The following is a 22021-nucleotide window of genomic DNA, read 5'->3' as shown; positions in this document are numbered from 1 at the left end:
GAAAACTAGCGGCCGCCCGCGACTTCGTACATGTGGATCCCGTTTTACCCCCTTCATCTATCTTACGCGGTTTAGATTTTTTCATACATTTTTTTTCCCGCTAACTCTCGTTCCCGTGGGAATTTTGCAATAGCCTGTTGTAACTAAGTTTTAAGTTTACTATGGTACCTGCATGCAAAATTTCAAGCGTCTAACTTAAGCGGTTTAGATTTTTCATACAAAAGGATTTTCCCGCTAATTCCCGTTCCCGGGGGAATTTCGGGAATTCCTTTTTTAGTGCACCTCTACGGTACCTAAGCTACGTTCTTTCCAAATTTCAAATGCCTACGTTTAGCCGTTTAGGCTGTGCCAATGTCTTGAAATGTCAGTCAGTCAGTTTCTCCTTTTATATATTTAGATAGATAAACATATATGGGTAGCATATCGGCTGCACAATCTATCTAAACTTCCCTTGGTTCCCGCTGAAAACCAGCTTCTCGACATGACGTTTGTGTCATGTCGCAAATTTCGTTAAGCGGGCGCCTCTTCAGCATAGCTTCATAAATTTTAAGGATTTTTGTTAAGTAAAACTTATGCTGAATAAAGTTTTTCTTATCTTATAATTTTTTATTACCTTTCTAATGTGATACTCCAATATGAACCTGGGGCCAGCCCAGGAGCACAGGATGCATTGTACCCGCACGTCCATGCCTATCCTCTCCATGTAGTCCTGGAAATATAAGAAAAATAATACTGCTATAGTCTGGTCTGCGAGCACGTAGAATTCTGTCCAATGACCCCAAGCTACCCATCCTTATCGCTCGCGCGTAATTATATTGCTGTCGCGACTGTGCGACGGGCGCCCGCAGTGAGTGTGCGAGCGCGACAGCAACATAATTACGCGCGAGCGATAAGGATGGGTAGCTTGGGGTCATTGGACAAAATTCTACGTGCTCACAGACCGGGCTTTAGAAAAATTACTAATCAATTTTGTCTGTAGGCATTTAGTTAATAAAATGGCATTAAGTGCCATATTGGCGAAAATAACTCTGTCTGTTTCTCTGTAAGCTTTTCACGATCACAACTGAGTTGATTATGAAATGTTCTAAAGAGACAATTTGATACCTAGGTAAAACAGGGAAAGTTTTATCTTGGTTTTTGAAAAGGGGACATAAAGGGCATAACGTCTTTCTGTGACAAACCAAAATTCACGCAAGCAAAAGCTAAGTAATACTTGGACACGTTATACAGCGCCATCTACTCCCAAAGCTTGTAAACTCAGGATTTCCATAACGACCGGTCTTGCGCTGCCCGCATTCAGGCTCTTCCCGCGACCTTCACCAGATCGTCGGTTCACCTAGTAGGAGGCCTGCCCACGCTACATCTTCCAGCCCGTGGTCGCCACTCGAGAACTTTCCTGCCCCAACGGCCATCGTCTCCACGAGCTATGTGCCCCGCCCACTGCCACTTGATTTTAGCAATTCTGCGGGCTATATCGGTCACTTTGGTTCTCCTAAAAATATGTTAAAAAAACAGATAAGTTTGGCAAACCCCATCTTGGCTTATGATCTCCAAAGCGTCTTCTACCATCTCTGGGATGGTCGCAGCGGAGGATTCCACTCCTTGAGACTGCGGCCTTTCTATCGACGAATCAGATGTGTTGAGCTCTGGAAATATTAAGAAAAAACGTTAGTAAAACTAATAAATATCATTGGAACTTCGTTGCGATCATCATCATTCATTAAGAAAATGTAATATCCTACTAATATTATAAATGCGAAAGTTTGGATGTCTGGATGTTTGTTACTCTTTCACGCAAAAACTGCTGAACGGATTTTGATGAAACTTTACAGTATTATTGTTTATAACCTAGAATAACATATAGGCTATAATTTATGACGATCTGTGACAAACGAAATTTCACGCGGGTCAAGCCGCGGGCAAAAGTTAGTTTGAATTATTTTCACTTGATCCTGCAAACCGCATGATAAAGGGCAAAATAGATGTGTGGTGGACTATTTAACTTTAAATCTAGTGGGGATTGGGATTCTGTTCACAATGAGCACTAGTTTGAATCCAATGGGCAGATAAGTACCTATAGTCTGGTCTGCGAGCACGTAGAATTTTGTCCAATGACCCCAAGCTACCCATCCTTATCGCTCGCGCGTAATTATGTTGCTGTCGCGACTGTGCGACGCGCGCCCGCAGTGAGTGTGCACGCGCCACAGACCGGGCTTTAGTAGTTTTTGTGAAAAGAGAAACTTATCTGGATCACTTGTTATTGCTATTTTACATTTTCTAAACAACTGTCTTCTAGGATGTCTTGTAGGATGGAGGAAGGAAGAGATTGCTTTATAGCGATAAGACCGACCTTCTTTTGTTTTCTTGTGTGGTGTACTACATTTAAAGTGTTTTCTATCTATTTATTTTACATGTAATTTCTTACCTTCCACTGGCTGCGTCCTATAGTCTCTCCTAGCAGGTACATCCGGGTCGCTGATCTTGAAATAGTCAAACATTCTCGGTTCCAGCTCCGACTCCAAACTTGTCTGGCTATCCCGCTCGCACGCTGAATGATTTAACATGGTTTATAACAAACATATTTTTGTCCCTTTCATTAACTTGACTATATTAACTTATGATACCTACATAGATTGATTACTTATTGTAAATGCAAGTGTTTTAAAAGTTGACATAAATATTTTTATTTAAATAACATTATAATTTACAAATTAATTATAATTAATGTTAAAGCCTGAAGTCGCATAACTTCAACCTTTAACATTAATTATAACTAAAACAGAAAGGTATAAGTTTTGAATATGTTTGATGATAAATGTTAAAAACAGTTATGTAAATGAACTTAAAATACCCGATAAAAACCAAATGGAAGGTAGGGAAAGAAAAAAGTGTTTAGGAACTGATTCTAAAAGCATTCGAAATATTTTTTGAAGTACTAAATTGAATGGCTGCTTTTACGATTTTGATGTAATTTTACAATGTTTACCCGACTGCGACAATATGAGGGTTCTGTTTTAAAAGCAAGGTTCTAAAAACCGGCCAAACGCGAGTCAATTAATACTTTAATCCCATTTATTTATTTTGTTTATTTATTTTATTTATTTATTTTATTTATATAAAAAGTGATTGTATTTGAGTACCAGAATCATTGCTTTTCAGGATTTTTTACATATTTTACTTATACCTACTTATTTTCAGTTTTAGAGTATTGAATAATTGAATGCATTCTGTTTGTTTGAATGTGCTCATTATGCACTGCGGTGTCAGTACTCATTCATAACATTCGAATGTAGTATACTATGCAAGCAATGTACCTAAACTTTACACATTATAACGTCGCTGATGTCATCACCCAGATAGCAAGNGAGAAACATTTTTTTTGTGTGCTTTAACGTTGTCGCTAACGAGTGCATCAAAAAGATCTATAAAGTTGAAGATTTTAGTTCTTGAAAGTATCTGCTACGGACGCTGTACAATCATCATACATTTTAATGTATGTTATTTTTTACGCAGTCGCTAGCGGATGACGATTGATGTAAAGTCGCACTGAGCCCACTGATTACGAATAGATCCAGAAAAACACGTGTAGGTAGTGACAGCAGTTAGTACTAGGGTCACATTGTTTTTTTACAGAAGTACCTAGTCTAATTGTTCCTTTCTACAAAATCGCTAATAATCTAGCAAAATCGATTTTGATAAAAAAAGAACTTGTTTTATAATTTTCTTAATTTCGTCATTTTTTCTGCATTTTAGTATTCACACATGCATTTTTAGTTTTATTTGTTTAGACTGTACAGAATAAAATGACATTATCATCATACAAATATCATTTTTTAGTCTTGACAAGGAACCCTTATAGTTTCGATATGTCTGGCTGTCTGTCTGTCCGAGGTTTTGCTTGGAAACTATTGGCATTAGGGAGCTGTAATTTAGTATATTAATCACGCCGACAAAACGGTAGAATAAAATTATGAAAAAAATTTTGACGTCACGGGCCTTTTCTTTAGAACCTCGCTTCGGCACGCTTTATCTCTTTACATTTTCATTAGTTTGAAAAAGTGAAAAATACGTGTCGAGTATTTTTTGATAAGCTAAATGACGGACTAATTAAAACTCTTGCTTTTTTACCAAAGAAACGTCCCTATTTATTTACTTAAGATTTAACCCAGTTTTCTGGCAAACTCTATTTCTCTATTTCTTGTGGAAAAAATACGTGATATTTCCCGAGACCCCCCCTCTCCCCCACGTGAGATTTAGTGAGGTTTTTGTTGACCCCCTCCCCTCCCTAAAAGCCTCACGTAATTTATGGACGCCCCCTTAGAGTTTCTAGCCGAGTCAAATAATAACCGAAAAGTTACACTCATTATTTTAGTATTTTTCCAGATTTTTCCCCTTTGTCATTGCTAGATTTACGAGAAATATTTTAATCTTATGGAACTCTAGCGGTACCTAACTACGAGTATAAGGGCTGGTTACCACGGCTATCCAGTTTTGCGGGATCCAGTATTGCAGGACTCCTAACTAGACAGTCGTGTGAACATACATTTACGAGTATGTGTAGGTACTTATTTGAAATTCGAATTACAAATCTTACTATCCTACTAATATTAAAATGCGAAAGTTTGTATGGATGTCTGGATGTCAACATGTTTGTTACTCTTTCACGCAAAAACTACTTAACAGATTTTGATGAAACTTTACAGTATTGTTGTTTATAACCCAGAATAACATATAGGCTATAATTTATGACGATCTGTGACAAACTAAATTTCACGCGGGTGAAGCCGCGGGCAAAAGCTAGTACATTATACTACTAAACGGGATCCTGCAAAAAACGGGATGTATCTGTGGGAATAAGCCCTTAGTCGAGTTACCTTAAACGACGAGTGTGATGCCCGTTTACACCATCAATCCCTATTTTTTAAGTGACTCCTATGAAAACAAAATTCATACAATTTGTTACTATAGGGGTCTCTTAAAAATTAGGGATTGATGGTGAAAAAGGGCATTAGACTCGTATTTATCCATCTTTACGAAAAATTACTATAATCCTATAAAATATAGCGATACTGTGGGAGTCCAAGCCCACCAGAGCGAATTGCGTAGCTTTACCTGTATAAAACAAATATCTACTAATTTGCAAATTAAATACCAATAAAAACTAAACAATATCTACTCACATAAAACAGCACAGCTTTTGTCAGCATCTCTCCACACAGCACCATTCATCGATCACTGTTCACTTTCATCAAACACAGTTCAACATAAGTCTTCTATTTTATACCAAGAATCTATACTTGCTCTAAGTATTGTCCATCTGTGAAGCTGCCAGCAGTTTATAATAGCTGATTTTAGATTAAAATAAAAAAAATACTATTTGTACTAAAAAAAGAAAATAATTACATAAGATGCAAAATTACTTCGCGTAAATTTTGTACTACGCGGTACACTATTTTGTGACAGCTCTGAATCTGGCACAGATTAGATATTTTAAAAGCTAAATTCAAAATTCGAACAAGTATGTTTTTTTTTGTTTGATTATTTAATTTTCCTTTTCAGGTTATGGCAAAGGCATTACGCCATACAGACAATCGAACAAATATAGTTCAAAGCAACAGGGATAATTAGGCGCGTGGAAATTTTACTTGACTTTATTCTGCGTGAATCTTTGGTGTTTTTAATTTCAATAAAAGTTTAAAAATAATAAGATGCTGTGTTAAAGATAACTTGCTTGGGTAAAAAGGTTTTAAGATTTATGCTCAAGCCGCTCTATCATTTTTTAGCACATGCAATTTATGAAATGCAATTTTACAATTTTTTAATTTTTATTTAAGTATTCTCTTCACATAGCTTCACAGTTAGCACGAAATGCATGTTAGAAATAAACTTAGGCCAGAAAATAAAGTTATTATGTACTAGTGGCCCGTCCCGACTTCGCACGGGTATTGAACAAAAAACAAAAATTGGATTATAATGGTGAAAGAATTTTTCGAATCGATGCAGTTTTATCCTCTTTATTGTATTAGCATAGATTATAAATATTTAGCTAAACACAAATCCTAGAAAATAAAACAAACTTCTTAGACAAACTTGCTAAAATTATTATGTTTCACTGTCTCGAAACAAATTAACGTCGTTAGTTAACGTACGTAGTTAACGTACGTAGTTAACGTACGTAGTAAACGTCTCGTTATTTTTAATAGTAATAATTTGTAAAGTTATGAGATTTTATTAGGTGGTAACCCAGATTTCATTATGTCGTCCTCCTGTAAATTTAAATCGATACCTCTTCGCATAATTATAAAAATAAACCAGTCGAGAACATTCCACCACAGATTGTAAGCGCATTTTGAAAATGGAATAGAAATTCCATCGGATGCGTGTTTTTGAAAAAGGAATCCGAGCGTTCCATTTTACAATTTTCTGTAGCGGGTGGTAGTTTCGAATAGAAAAGTTGCATTTTTGATTTACGAACTGTCAGAATGTCAGTCGGTGCGTGAGTTTTGCAACGGAAGGATTTTCCGTGAATATTTTTAATTGTGCCAGTACGTTCATAATATTTTAAACTTTCGTGTTGCATTTTTACTAAATTCTCACTATAGAAAAAAGACCCGGAAACTGGTCGTATAATTTTCGGACTGACTGCACCACGTAAGAAAATATCGTGCAAATGCGGGTGAGTGAAGAAAATTCATGGAGCCCGAGCAGATGACGCCGCATCTTAGTCTGCTCGCGACCGTGACTCATGCAACGTGCAACCGAGTCGAAAAATCGGGTAGGAAAAACCGTTTTACCTTTTTAAAAGTAATTGTTGCGAAATCCCGTTATAGTGAGAATTACGTACACAATTTATTTTGAATACTAACTGTTTAGTGTGAAAAAACTTATAGTGCAGTGAATTCGGGCTAATCAAGATTTGAAATGGAGGCGTCTTCGGATCAATTTTGTGAGTACCTATAATTTTATAACATGGGTGTGTCCTGCAAAACGTTGATATTTCACGACTCTATTTTTTCGTTGCTTGAACATTTTGTTGTATGTAGGATTGTAGGTAGGTACCTACTACGAATATAAGATCGCGCATTTCCATCGAATATTTTATGGCAAGATGGCGGCGTGGAAGGCGCTGGATGCAGGCCGCCACCAACCGGCCATTTTGAAAATTATTGGGGGAGGCCTATGTTCAGCATGATGATGATGATAAGGATATTAATGATGATGTTGATGAGTGATGATGATGATGATGATGGCGATGATGATGATGATGATGATGATGACGATGCTGATGAGTGATGACGATGATTATGCTGATGAGTGATGACGATGATGATGCTGATGAGTGATGACGATGATTATGCTGATGAGTGATGACGATGATGATGCTGATGAGTGATGACGACGATGATGATGATGATGCTGATGAATGATGACGATGATAACGATGATGTTGATGAGTGATGACGATGACGACGATGATGATGATGATGATGATCTGATGATTGATGATGACGATGATGACGATGATGATGATGCTGATGATTGATGATGACGATGATGATGATACCGCTGAAGATGATGATGCTGATGAGTGATGATGATGATGCTTATAATGATGATGATGATTTTATGGGAAAATATGTTTTTTATGCACAATTATTTTACCTATGTTGTATTTTTTTATGTGTAGTAGGTACCTACCTACCTACATGTGCAATATTTATTGTCTATTTCAAAAAGATTTCAACCTAAGTGCCTAATCATCATATTTTATATTCGACGGCCATCTTGCCTGGTGGTTCGCATGCTCAGAGATTTTTTTAATGACATTGTTATTTTTATGGTTTCAGCTGGCGGCTGCTGGGCCTACATCTTTGATGCTGCTCCGCCTTGGACCCGGAGCCGAGGAGCAGAGCGGCTTGCGTCATCAGACACCAGGGTCAGCGTCTGATGCTAAAGGTAACGTTTCTTATTGATTTTGAAAATGATGACAGTGGTGATGATGACAATGGTCATGATAATGGCAATGATGATGGCGGTGATGATGAGGGTGGTGACTGGTGATGATGCCAATGATGATGGTGATGATGATAGCAATAATGATGGCAATGATGATTGTGGTGATGAGTGATGATGAGGGTGGTGATGATGGATGATGATGATGATTATGGAGATGATAGCAATGTTGATTGTGATGATGAGTGATGATGAGGGTGGTGATGATGGATGATGATGATGATTATGGTGATGATAGCAATGTTGATAGTGATGATGAGGGTGGTGATGATGGATGATGATGATGATTATGACGATGATAGCAATGTTGATAGTGATGATGAGTGATGATGAGGGTAGTTATGATGGATGATGACGATTATGGCGATGATGATAGTGGTGAATAGTGATGATAGTTTTGATGATGAGAGTGGTGACTGGTGATGATGGTGATGATAGTGGCGATGACGATGGGGATGATGATGGCGATGACGGCAATGATGATTGTGGTGATGAGTGATTTGATATCTTATACAGGTTTTACCCATGATAATAAAGCTTTGCTTGCTTAAAGATTGACAGAATATTTATTGACATTGTTATTTTTATCGTTTAAGCTGGCGGCTGCGGGGCCTACGTCTTTGATGCTGCTGCACCTTGGACCCGGAGCCGAGGAGCAGAGCGGCTTGCGTCATCAGACACCAGGGTCAGCGTCTGATGCTAAAGGTAACGTTTCTTATTGATTTTGAAAATGATGATGACATTGTTGATGATGATGATTATGGCGATGATGATGGCAATGATGATTGTGGTGATGAGTGAATGAGTGATGATGAGTGTGGTGATGATGGATGATAATGGATGATGATGATGATTATGGCGATGATGGCAATAATGATTGTGATGATGAGTGGTTATGATGATGAGAGTGGTGACTGGTGATGATGGTGATGATAATGGCGATGACGATGGTCATGATGATGGCAATGATGATTGTGATGATGAGTGATTTGATATCTTTTACAGGTTGTACCCATGATAATAATTAATTAATGTATGTAATTAACTGTTGGTGAACCAAATAAATAAAATAAAATAAAAATAACAAAGCTTTGCTTGCTTAGATTGACAGAATATTTATTGACATTGTTATTTTTGTCGTTTCAGCTGGCGGCTGCGGGGCCTACGTCTTTGATGCTGCTCCGCCTTGGACCCGGAGCCGAGGAGCAGAGCGGCTTGCGTCATCAGACACCAGGGTCAGCGTCTGATGCTAAAGGTAACGTTTCTTATTGATGTTGAAAATGATGATGACAGCGGTGGTGATGATGATGGTGATGATTATGGCAATGATGATTGTGGTGATGAGTGATGATTAGGGTGGTGATGATGGATGATGACGATTATGGCGATGATGATAGTGGTGATGATAGTTTTGGTGATGGGTGATGATGGTGATGATAATGGCGATGACGATAGTCATGATGATGGCGATGACGGCAATGATGATTGTGGTGATGAGTGATGATGAGGGTGGTGATGATGGATGATGATGATGATGGATGATGACGATTATGGCGATGATGATAGTGGTGATGATAGTTTTGATGATGAGAGTGGTGACTGGTGATGATGGTGATGATGGTGATGATAATGGCGATGACGATGGTCATGATGATGGCGATGACAGCAATGATGATTGTGGTGATGAGTGATGATGAGGGTGGTAATGATGGATGATGATGATGATTATGGTGATGACGGCAATGATGATTGTGAAGATGAGTGATGATGATAGTGGTGATGATGAGGGTTGTGACTGATAATGATGCCAATGATGATGGTGATGATGATAGCGATAATGATGGCAACGATGATTGTGGTGATGAGTGATTTGATATCTTTTACAGGTTGTACCCATGATAATAAAGCTTTGCTTGCTTAAAGATTACGGGACTATTCCCACCTCTCGTTCCCACCACTGCAACTCCTGTGTAGCCAGGATCTACAGCTTGACCGCCACAAAAACCCAACCAATGAAGGTCAAGTTTGTCCCGAGGGAAAGTTAAACTGTCATTCGACCCGCAACGAAATTAATCAGAAGAACATAGGAGGAGTTCGAAATTAAGGTTCGACTTCCCTCCATTGCAAAGCGGATGACAGGTGGTTGCTTAAAGATTGACAGAATTTATTGACATTGTTATTTTTATCGTTTCAGCTGGCGGCTGCGGGGCCTACATCTTTGATGCTGCTCCGCCTTGGACCCGGAGCCGAGGAGTCAAGCGGCTTGCGTCATCAGACACCAGGGTCAGCGTCTGATGATAAAGGTTAGTTATTTTGTAATAGTGACTGAGTATTGGGACGTGTAAAGGTGCTTTTTAAAAGCCTATTTGAAAAAAATAAATGAGTTTTTTTTATGTAAAGTTTTTGGTTTATGAAACTACAAATGAAGTGTTTGTACCAGTAACGTTTTTTACTGATTTTGAGGGTGGTGATGATGATGATGATGATAGCCGTGATGATTATCATCATAATGATAGTGGTGATGTTGAGGGTGGTGATGATGATGATGATTATTATGATGGTGATGATTATAATGATGACTACCCAGATAGCAAGNCCTTGTGCCGCCACAATGTGAGTTTTAATACCAGGTTTACTGACCTTGTACCGAAGGAATGGAAAGTATTAGAAAGTTACTGCCGCAGCAAAGGTGTTAACTTCCAAAAAACCATTGGTGGACGCCCCACGCTGCGTTTTCCGGTACGTGGCCTCCACTCCAGAACCTTGCTGCCCCATCGGCCGGCAGTTCTGCGTACCTACTATGGACACAAGGTGGACCGACTACCTCATATAAGGTAGCCGGAAGGCGCTGATGCAGACCGCTATCAAGTATCAACCGCGCGATATTGAAATCATTGGGGGAGGCCTATGTTCAGCAGTGGACGTCTTGTGGCTAAAATGATGATGATGATGATAACCATTGGTTAAATAATAAATATCTCCGAAGTTATAATTTGAACTCTGCTTCCGCTGGGAATCAACCTCTAGGCCTGGAGCAGATGGAATTATCACTAGACTAACTTTACCTTAGTAAACAAAGCTTGCACTGATAAGGCTTTTCTCCCGAGTGTATCCTGAGATGCTTCGTAAGTGTGGAACTGTCCGAGAAGGCTTTCTTGCAAGAACGGCACCTGATGATTGGAAGACAAAAAATAGTATTAACTAATTTATATTCTTTCTTGGTCGGATTTCTCAAGGGATTTATAACAAACAGCCGTTAAAAGGATAGAGTAAGGAAGGAAGTACTATCTACTTACTTAAACCTACTGAACAGACTAAGACAAAAGGCAAAGATTTAGAAGAAAGGATAAAATTATGATAAGTAGAATAAAACTTACTGGTAAGGCCGTTCTCCCGAATGTGTCCTCATGTGCGTCGTCACGCTGGAACTTTGGCTGAACCGTCGGTCGCAGATTGGACACCTGCAAACACAAAAAACTCGTCTGTACTGCAATGTGATGATAATAAAATTAAATGAGCCTGGATTAAATTCTCATCATCATCAATTTCAGCCACAGGACGTCCACTGCTGAACATAGACCTCCGTTCCGGAAAACGCAGAGTCGTCGTGAGATCGTCAGTTCACCTTGTAGGACGTCTCACGCTGCGAACCAGGCTTTAGTTACGGGCAAGTAAGGAATACTAAATGCACGATAGAACGTAATGGAAAACTAACAGTTTTACATACGAGTATTTACTAACCTGAAAGGTTTCTGTCCAGTGTGCGTCCTCACATGGGCCGTCAAGTTGGCAGCTTGCGAGAAACTTTTATTGCAGTCCCCGCACCGATACGGGCGCTCGCCCGAATGGGTCCTCAGATGGGTCTTGAGGGTGCTCGGCCGGGCGTACGTCTTGCCGCATATGCGGCACAAGTTCGGCTTCTGTTCGTCGTCTTCGGAACAACCGCTGAGAGCTCCTACCTGGTAATAAGACAAGAGGCACTGTTTTTTAAAAACATTTCAGTTAAAAACTTAACGTTGTTGATTTCCTCAACTTTGCTAGTTGGGATAGAAAGTGATTTAGAAATTGAATAGATTGTAAATTCAAAAATGAAAAATCATAGTGAAAATAGGGACAGTCATCAACTCCACAACATTCAGAAATTAAAGTTTGCTCATTTGTAGTCAATAACGGGAAACTCTACTATCTTATTCAAACTAGGTAAGACATAATTCTAGGAATCAAGGAAGCACGTCGTCTGAAGGAAACATATCAAAGGAGAACCCAAACGAAAATAACCACGTTATCCAGCTCTAACACTTCTTAAATCAGTGGTAAAGTCATTCTAGTTATACCGGGACTCGACTAATTTTGCGCCACAACAAATTAATACCTACCTAAGTAACTTTTCAAAATTGCTTACCTGGACTTTCCCTGAATTCACACAAGCCGTATATCCATACTCCTGCGGATGCATCTGCCCCTGATGGTTCAGGATCGTATACCCTCCCCCCATGTTCTGTTCCTTTGGATTCTCTTGCATATACATCTTCGAGGGCGATCTCTTTAACGTAGGCCCTAAGCTTTTCTGTCCAAAGTTTGGCTTTTGCTGGAATATGGAGTAGTTCTGGTTTGGTTTCTGGGTGTTCTGTATTAGAGGTTTGAAGGTAGAAGTGGCGGTTATCAGAGGATCTGATTGGTTGGGCGACCTGAAGTCCGCAGTGAAGGAGTAGGTGGCGGAAGGATAGGAGTTAGGACTGATCACGTTCTGTGTTTGGGGGTAGACCACGTTGACTGACGGCGTTGAAGCGTTCTGGTTCCATTGGACCTGGAAGAATGTTTGTGATATGAAAATTACAAATAACTTGAAAAAATCGAACTGCCTACGGCGGGAATTGAACCCACGACCTTCCGCTTGCCGGGCGACTGCTCGTGGGTTCAATTGCCGCCTTAGGCAGCTCGATTTTTCAAGTTATTCATAATTTTCTAATTAGTTTGAGATGCAACTCTTAACGCTAATAATTAAATAACTATGTTTGTGATAGTTACTCCTCCAGTTTCTTGGCTACGGAACCTTGTGGGTTTATTTGCTACTAGGCTACATAGGCTAAATAAAATATATATGTAGATTTTTTATAAGATTTTAATAATTTTATGCACAAAATACTAATAGTCCCGTTAGCCCCTCGTGTTAAGCTAAATATTGTGTTACGAGTGGGCTCACTACAATATACGAGCGGCGGTAGGATTCTAACCCGTGTTCCTCGGATCTCGAGTCAGCCAGTCCGACTCCTTCACCGTTCGGCTATCGTGGCTTCCATAAAATATGAAAGTGTTGTTTGAGTCTACTCTCGAGCTTTTTAATCGTTATTTAATTACCAAACCATCCAGAAACATCAATGCTTTAATGTCGCGTCTTTTTCTTCAAAGGCATCTTTAAATTATGTGGTCGGAATTCGCTGGATGCAGGCCGCTACCAACCGGTCAATATGGAAATCAATGGAGGAGGCCTATGTTCAGCAGTGGACGTCCTATGACTGAAATTATGATTAATCCTATGGAATTTATTACCTGAGAGCAAAGCTGGTCAGGCGGGCATCCATGCATGGTCATGTTCATGGACACATTGACGCTCATGGTGGGAAACAGCGGCGCGCCGCCATAGTGCTCGTAGTACGGGTACCCGCCGCCACTGTTCACCATCATCTGTTGGAAACACCATAAATAATGTCACTGAGGATTAAGTAGATAATTTGGAAGAATTTAACACTTAAGTATATGAATCCTTCCTATCTATATTAAATATTTTGCAAGATTTTCAAAACCTAGTGTTGTTGACTCTACTTAACTTGTACAATTAAATACGACTGTACAAATAGCCACACTCGATCGTAGATTCCTCTTTCTATGATCTGAGGTAGATTCTGTGATTCTGACGTAGCTGCTGCTACGAAATGTTTGGTAGCAAAACTATGTGTAGTAATTTCAGAGATTTCACTAATTACCTACATAATGTTTGTTCCATTGATAGTCCAGTCCCCAGATAGCAAGCGAACTTGCTGCAAATATGATTTTTATTTGAAAATAGATTGTCACGTCAAATATGACAAATCAAGTTTGTGGCAATATTGNCAAGCACCGGCTTGGAGGTGAATGGCAGACGCATCCCTGGAACCATTGTCAGGTAACAGGTTGACCTCCGCAGTCTGATGACGCCTACCACTGCCCAAGATACGCTCAAAGGCAGCCTCCGTAGAATTTGCTGAGTGGAAAGTCACTTGACTTTGCTATTCTTATTTGGTCAGCGCTAGACAGTCAAGAGTGTTAAGACGCTGAATAAAGCACGGCGTTGCAGGGGCAAGCACCGGCTTGGATGGTCATTTGACTTATTGGTCGTCAAGGGGACCTAAAGGGACTGATTTGGAATCCTTGGCTTTTTGTTTTATTAGTATTTGACGATTTGTAAGAACTAATTTAATCAGTCTAAGCAAATAAAGATATTATTATGTTTTGATTTTGCTTGAAGTGACCGGCTAGAGAACCAAGGTCGGATTATTTTTTAGATAGGTATCACCAGTACGAGCACAGGGTGATTTTGCCGAACAAAAATCCAGCACTGGGAGGGTGCTCCTCGCACAATGCTTATTAGGAATTTTAGATAGGATACGCTCGTGACATGTTCAAATTCAAAAACGTTTATTGCATGTCACATTACGATTTATATGTTGTTGCAAAATAGAAGTATACATGTTCGATGCACTTAGCACATTTTGTCATACTTATTAATCTTCTTGATTTGCAAAAAAACATTAGAATTTAATAATTCAAGCTGTAAGCTGGCTCAGTGTTGGGGGTGGCCACCCAGTCTACTAATAGTTGTAGTTTAAAGTGCTTTGTTGATGTGGTAAAGCATTTGTGGGTGCTTTATTTTATGAGCACAATGAGCCTTTTTAAATGGGTATTTATTAAGAAACTCGTACCAGAAAGAGTTATCGTTAAAATTGTATAAGATGGTTGTGGGTACGTTATTCAATCTATTTATACAATATAGAGATTCGCGAGAATGCTCATTTGATCGAAAAAAGTGTTAAAGCTATCAGAATCCCACGTACCTCGATTCATCCGTTTTGAATCTCGCCGGGGTCCGAGTTTCTCCGGTATCCGACGCTCTGGGTCCACCTGCTCGTCGTCCGGAAGACACTCGTCCTCTTTGGCGCCAACCACCATCACGTACATGTCGTTCGCGGTCACACACGCGCGGTCAATTGCACTTTTTAATTTTATTTAATTTTAAACTTAGTATAAGAACGTTGAGAAATAAATTATTTCAGTAAAAATCTGAGCAGAGTTTCTGCTTACGATGTTGCTAGTTTGGAAGTTAAAGACGCTATGAAGAACTCCGAGCAAGCTCGCCCCCAGGTGACTAAAATGGCGGCAAACGGAAGTAAGTCAAATCAATTCCTATTAAATAATTGCGGAAATGACGTCATTTAAGGTATGAAATGGTAAAAAAACTACACCGGAAGTAGACGCATCTCTCACCAGATGCTGTGCATCGTCACATGCCGAATAATAAAGAAAAGATACCAATTGAAATAATTATAAAATTATTTATTTTCACCCGGTGTAAACACCCACGGGTGGAATGAAACGGGTTTTTATTGGGTTTTTACCCTCATGTGGGTTTTTACCCGGGTGGAAACCCATCTCTATTGTCACCACCTCCTCGCCAGACTTCAAATTATTACAAACTCCCTGCAGTGACTTTTTTGGAGAGTGATTGTACTACAATAGCATATCGCAATAGCACAGGCAATAGTCTGTAATCCATGTGGCTCATCGACACGACATCTTTTGACATACATGCTTTTACTTATCTACCCGTGCGTCCCATTTCCTATACTCCGTTCCCAGAAGGAATTATTTTGGATTCGAATTAACGATGTCGCGTCGCGAGTCATTGCAGTTTGTAACTTTGTATGAGTCGGTTAAGCCAGATAGCAAGCGAACTTGCTGCAAATATGATTTTTATTTGAAAATAGATTGTCACGTCAAATATGACAAATCAAGTTTGTGGCAATAATNCCATTAGTCACCATAGTAGACAGGGCACCCACCATTAGTCACCATAGTAGACAGGGCACCCACCATTAGTCACCATAGTAGACAGGGCACCCACCATTAGTCACCATAGTAGACACCCAGATAGCAAGCGAACTTGCTGCAAATATGATTTTTATTTGAAAATAGATTGTCACGTCAAATATGACAATTCAAGTTTGTGGCAATATTGCTGTAAGCTTTTTGATTAAGGTATGATGTTTCAAGGCTTTTTTAATTTTGAAGCAAGTTTGCATTTTGCGCTATGTTTCAAAGATGAAGTATCACGTTTGTTTTTTGTTTGTTACAAACTTGCGTTAAACTGTCATACGCATGGAGGAAATAAAAATAATCACTAGTGGTCATACGCCAACGTCACTCGCCCGAAGCCATAAAAAAGAAAACAAAAACTTCCGGTTCCGGAAGAAAAAACAGCCAAGCCAAGTGTTTTGCACTTTTGCAGCATACTCTATAATCTGTGTTTTGCAGTGCACAAAATCAGTGGTAGAACCTACAAGTTTTTTTGTTTTGCACGGTANCCGAAGCCATAAAAAATAAAACAAAAACTTCCGGTTCCGGAAGAAAAAACAGCCAAGTGTTTTGCACTTTTGCAGCATACTCTCTAATCTTTGTTTTGCAGTGCACAAAATCAGTGGTAGAACGTAGAACATACAAGTTGTTTTGTTTTGCACGGTGTTTTATTTAATAAACGCTTCTGTTGTGCGAATTGGACGCGTGACGTGCTGAAGATTAAAGGTTAGTTCATTTATTTTTACTTTTACAAACAGAATTAATGATAATATGTAGTTCATATCTATCCCTTAAACCTTATTTACCTACTTTCAAACCCAGGCAACGTGTTCCAAGTGTTCCTAACCCTAAATAGTTCCTGCATGTTCGATCCTGTTTAGATATTACTCAATATCTATTTCTAATTATCTATGTGTAACAGAAAGGTGTTATTGTAAGTTGTAAATGTACATCGTGGACCCTGTCTTGCACTGCAATTGGAAAATAATACATAAATAAAACGTCTAAAATTAACAAATATCCTCAAATAAAATAAATTAATTGCTGTACAGTGACTGACATTGATGGAAAAGTCAGTTTTTCCTTTCAATAATTATCATGTTGCTATGAAAATGCTACACTCATAGCACTTCAAAATTGTAAATGTAAATATAAAATACCCCCTAAACATCCTATCCACCTTATCATGTACTTTTATCCTACCTCGTTTAATTCTTAAAATTGTTAGTTATGTCTTAGCAAAGGTAATATAAATTTCCTCCTACATACCTATCTATTATATTATATAATATAATTATAATTAATAGTGTTATTTGGTTTCAGACTTTGCATAATGGAATCAAAAAAATTTTTTTTGGTTACATTTTTAGATGAAGATGATGCTCCTGGCATAGTTTCATCAAAGTGGTTAAGATACCAACACTTGTTATTACCCTAATGTATGCACTGAAGAAATCAAAAACAAACTTGAAGAAGATGCCTGCACCTGAAGCAACATGGTCACAGTATCAAATAAAAATACTTAAAAGTTATGGTAAAATAATTTTCTTTATTTATTGTGAGACTTTTTTATTTATTGCAGAAACTTATGGCGAAGCACGATTACATTTAAAAAAAAGCAGAAGAAACCTGAAATTTGGACTCAGACGAAGCAGAAAATGATGTTACAAATGAAGTGACAGTGGACATAATGTCTGCTGTAAATTACCCAGTCACCTCCGGTTCTAAAGAGACCAAGCAAACACAACTCAAAGCTGTTAACTGCCAATCAGGTAACAGGTTTTTATAACATGCAATGAGCTTCTCTCGTCAAAGATGCAATGCGACAAAATTTTATATTTTCACTTGTTTTAGTATGACTTTTTCATGTTTTTTTATTTGTTACAGAGTGCATTACAAACAAGCAATATGCTATACAGCAGAGTCATATGATTCAGATTGTGTCAGACCTAGCTAACCAAATGGCTGAAATCAATAGAAAATTGGATTTACCGTTAGCTAGGTCCGAAGAAACATTTTCACCAACAGATGACAATGCAGGTCTTTCAGAACTTTTGGCAAGTCTACCAGTAAAAGATATTGCAAGTTTTAATAATTTCGATGACCATTTAAAAATAAACAAGAATACAGGCAGGTATATACAGATAGGAAGAGAAAAGAAAAAGAAATGCGAGTTAAAACCAGGGGATAAAGTTTACATAAATAATTGTTTCAAAAAACTAAAAACACGCTTGTAGATAAACAGAATATCTTAAGACGAATCTAATGAGACCAAACTCGATATGTTGACTAAAAGGCAATCCAAGGTCCAATCTTAATATCCACTTTTTAGTCCCATCATCGGATCAGCTCGATGAAACCATAGTATTATATTGTCATATAAATGTACATTTAATTGTCAATTTTCATGATGTATCATCAGAAGTGCGTGTAATTCAGATTCTTAGACTCTATTACATAGATCGTTAAAAGACTTGCAAGTCAACCTAATAAAAGCGTGTTAAAAATATGACTAGAGAAAATAAATTGAGTTTGAATCGCGACATTACACACAGTAACTAAAAGTATAGGAGGATATTCAAATACATACAAAACTAAAAAAAAAAACAAAAAAAAAATAATAATAATAAGAGTACTAGGACAATGGAAAGTGATGGACCAGAATGAGGGTGATTAATCAGAAGCTAATAGTAATATTCTAGATATTGAAAATAGTAAAACAGTGAAGCAATAATGATCAAATGATTAAAACAAAGCGCCTAATAAAGAAGCGCCTCAAAAGTTAATTAAATAATAAATTGTATTTATTTCAAATTAAAACAAGGAAGGGATGTAGTGTATAGACATTTGTCTCGAGCGCATACGTCACAGCCCAGTCAGCGGTGGGGGCATTCGGCGTCCGACCGTGGTGCGGGCAGGTCGTGCTGTGTGCGTAGGCGAGCCAAATAATAATCTAATGGCGGAGATAAAGGTGTACAATACAGGTACTCATGTATTATACATATGTATAAAACAAAGTTGCTTTCGCTGTCTGTCCCTATATACATATGCTTAAATCTTTAAAACTATGCAACGGATTTTGATGCGGTTTTCAACAATAGTTAGAGGGATTTATGAGAAAGGTTTTTATATATAATAGAACCCCGTGCGAAGCCGGGGCGGGTCGCTAGTTATACATATAAACCTTCCTCATGAATCCCTCTAACTATTGTTGAAAACCGCATCAAAATCCGTTACGTAGTTTTAAAGATTTAAGCATACATAGGGACAGACAGACAGCGACAGCGACTTTCTTTTATACTACCTATGTACCTAGTGATTTACAAATTTTAGATGTGCTCCTTTCAGAATTTTAACTGATAACCCCTTCCCCTTATAGTAGTTTTTAAGGATTACTATAAATATATTTATTTCAGACATAGTTCATAATTTTGTTAGTAGTACAGAAACTTATACAATTAAATGTAAAATAATGTCTTAACCTGTGGTAAATATACTTGTTTCTTTTTGTTTCAGAGCAGAAACACAAAATAAAGAAAAAACCAATAGCGGCGACCATGAAACCGATTTTTTCTCATTTAAAGTAAGATAAGATAAAAGTATAAATAATAAAAAAATATATGTTATGTTTGTTGTTTTATTTAATGTCAAACATGCATATTCATTGCAAGTTTGTTAAGGCAAACTTACATATTATTTATAGAAGCAGACATAATGCAAGTTTGTTAAGGCAAACTTGCATATACTTTATAGAAACACATTAATGCAAGTTTGTCGCTCGGAAACTAGAAAGTTTGATTTAAACTTGCCTCAAGTTTACATACTTGCCATGGCAAATTTGAAACAAAGCTTCATTTTTGATACATCAAACTTACTGCAAGTCATATTCAAGTTTAAATTGTTATCTGGGCTGCTTAGTTCGCCGGGGCCAGCCACAATAAGAATAAGTAATGTAAGCCACGAGGTAGACAATAAAACACGTGTTGTAACTAAAAAAGCAGTTTTATCTGATCAAGTATGTACGACGACGTACCTACGTGTTACTTAGTTCGTAACTACGTTATTGTATTATTTTTATGACTAAGCAGCGGATGAGGAGTTGACGCAGTGTGATACCTCTCTGTAGGTAAAGTAAGTAGGTATACATAGGTGAAATGAATTTAAAAATAATGTATTCGACGATTACAATTGCAAATCAATCGTAAAATCGAATAACAAATCAAATACGCAATCGTATGACCATGACTATATTCTTCCTAACAGGTAATATTGAAAGGTTTAGGCGATGATAAATAAATTGATAATTTGTAGTATTTAATGAATATTATTTAAAAAACTTAAGGTAAGAAGTATACGAGGATAGGCTAGCTAGGTGCTTGCGCTCTTGCCGGGAGTCTAACGCTAACGACCGATCTCAGAAGCTTTAAAACTCTTACTCTTACCCTACACAAAGAGTAATTGACAGTCTCTAATTGACCTGTGGTTGGCTGGCAGAGAATGCCACCTGGCATTTAGTCCGCCACTGTACTAGGTACGAGTATAATTATGATGTGCAAAAAGTATAAAAAAATAAAACAAAGAAAACAATTACATAATTATTTTGTTTACTTACCTGGAGTAACTTCTGGTCTTAAGTTGACATAGTTGATGTTTATCAGCACATCTTGATCCAACTTTCTTGACATGAAGTCTGAAATAAAAATAATACTTTAGCAAAATTTTGAACTTATCTAAATACCTACCATACCATCACAACATTATATTATTTGGCACTTGTGTTTGTACTGTATTTCATGTTGTTAACCCATTAAATAAATAAATAAGTAATACTAGAAAATAGTAAAGGGAATGAGTGGAGTGGGAGTCCGTCAGGTTATAGTGGGGTATGATGCCCTGCCCTGGAGAACCCCACGTATAGCCCCACTAGCTGCCCCGTGACTGGTAGGTATACAAATTCATGTATTTTCCTGACGAAAAAAAAAATTTACGTACCAGCAAAAAACTCTATACTGACAGGGACTGTTTCACCCAGAGTTACAAAGCAAGGCGGCATCAGCTCACATCCTTCTATGTCGACCGAAGTCAGCTCGTATGCCGATCCTGAAAATTATTTTGCCAAGTGATGATATACAAAAAACTAAAATAATGTTACTAAAAAAAACATAATGCAATCAAGAATTATGATTATGAATTTTTTAAAAAAAAAAAAAAAGTAAAAAAAAAANCTCAAGTTTACATACTTGCCATGGCAAATTTGAAACAAAGCTTCATTTTTGATACATCAAACTTACTGCAAGTCATATTCAAGTTTAAATTGTTATCTGGGTATGATGATGGTGATGATTATAATGATAATGATGATGATGATGATGTTGATGATAGTGATGACGATGGAACTTCCCATCCCATTACAAGGTTTGCTATGTGGGGTGATAATGTCGTTAATACTTAGTTAAATTATGTTATGTAATTATTATTATTTCTCATTTCAGCCAATAGAGGCCACTGCTGGGCCTGCTCCTCTGATGCAGCAGCCAACCACCGGTGATTAGCAGCCGAGCGGCTTTCCCCAACAGACGTCGGTGTCAACATCTAGTCCTTAAGGTTACGGGACTATTCACCACCTCTCGTTCCCACCGCTGCGACTCCTGTGTAGCCAGGATCTACAGCTTGACCGCTGACAAAAACCCAACCAGTGAAGGTCAAGTTCGTCCCGGGGTAAAGTGAAACTGTCATTAGATCCCCAACGAAATTAATCAAAAGAAAGCATATTTAAGGTTAGTGTAAATTTCTATTTATTGCTTTTCCTAGCTTGTGTACAAACTTGGTGTTTCTTACTGCTTTGATTCTTGAAGTTTTTAAGTATACCTAAGTGGCTGGTATTGCTTACATAAAATAG

At 38.0% G+C, this 22021-nt stretch overlaps 2 protein-coding genes and 1 long non-coding RNA gene across 3 annotated transcripts; 1 reads left to right on the top strand and 2 right to left on the bottom strand.

Annotated features, from left to right (window-relative positions):
• Positions 1–364: 364 nt before the first annotated feature.
• On the bottom strand, positions 365–2564 carry LOC114365194 (uncharacterized). Its single transcript, XM_028321712.1, has 4 exons — positions 2426–2564; positions 1531–1646; positions 614–709; positions 365–382 (listed from the first exon to the last, which is right to left on the bottom strand). Exons 1-4 carry the CDS (start codon positions 2562–2564, stop codon positions 365–367), a joined length of 369 nt encoding a protein of 122 aa, XP_028177513.1.
• Positions 2565–11074: 8510 nt separating this feature from the next.
• Positions 11075–14170, bottom strand: LOC114365193 (protein glass). Its single transcript, XM_028321711.1, has 6 exons — positions 14132–14170; positions 13564–13698; positions 12416–12820; positions 11755–11972; positions 11391–11474; positions 11075–11183 (listed from the first exon to the last, which is right to left on the bottom strand). The coding sequence occupies exons 1-6, from the start codon at positions 14168–14170 to the stop codon at positions 11075–11077; spliced, it is 990 nt and encodes a 329-aa protein (XP_028177512.1).
• A 2467-nt stretch (positions 14171–16637) lies between these two features.
• LOC114365176 (uncharacterized) lies at positions 16638–18229 on the top strand. The gene is made up of 4 exons (XR_003656912.1): positions 16638–16848; positions 17446–17656; positions 17705–17894; positions 18010–18229. It is a non-coding gene; the product is annotated as an uncharacterized LOC114365176 (long non-coding RNA).
• The last annotated feature ends 3792 nt before the right edge of the window (positions 18230–22021 follow it).

This window comes from Ostrinia furnacalis, unplaced genomic scaffold (assembly GCF_004193835.3).
Source record: "Ostrinia furnacalis isolate ACB-3 unplaced genomic scaffold, ASM419383v2 OfSCF7560, whole genome shotgun sequence".
In the NCBI taxonomy this organism is placed as follows: Eukaryota; Metazoa; Arthropoda; class Insecta; order Lepidoptera; family Crambidae; genus Ostrinia; species Ostrinia furnacalis.
This window is presented reverse-complemented; position numbering and strand designations above follow the sequence as displayed.

What these genes read in the sequence shown, in the direction of transcription:
- LOC114365194 (XM_028321712.1), bottom strand. Translation starts at nt 2,564, where the DNA reads ATGTTAAATCATTCAGCGTGCGAGCGGGATAGCCAGACAAGTTTGGAG. An exon ending in TAGGACGCAGCCAGTGGAAG is followed by an intron (nt 1,647 to 2,425) that starts GTAAGAAATTAC and finishes TAATATTTCCAG; the next exon opens with AGCTCAACACATCTGATTCG. An exon ending in AGATCATAAGCCAAGATGGG is followed by an intron (nt 710 to 1,530) that starts GTTTGCCAAACT and finishes TTATATTTCCAG; the next exon opens with GACTACATGGAGAGGATAGG.
- LOC114365193 (XM_028321711.1), bottom strand. Translation starts at nt 14,170, where the DNA reads ATGGTTCCAGGGATGCGTCTGCCATTCACCTCCAAGCCG. An exon ending in ACTGGACAGAAACCTTTCAG is followed by an intron (nt 11,475 to 11,754) that starts GTTAGTAAATAC and finishes TTGTGTTTGCAG; the next exon opens with GTGTCCAATCTGCGACCGAC. An exon ending in TCGGGAGAACGGCCTTACCA is followed by an intron (nt 11,184 to 11,390) that starts GTAAGTTTTATT and finishes TCCAATCATCAG; the next exon opens with GTGCCGTTCTTGCAAGAAAG.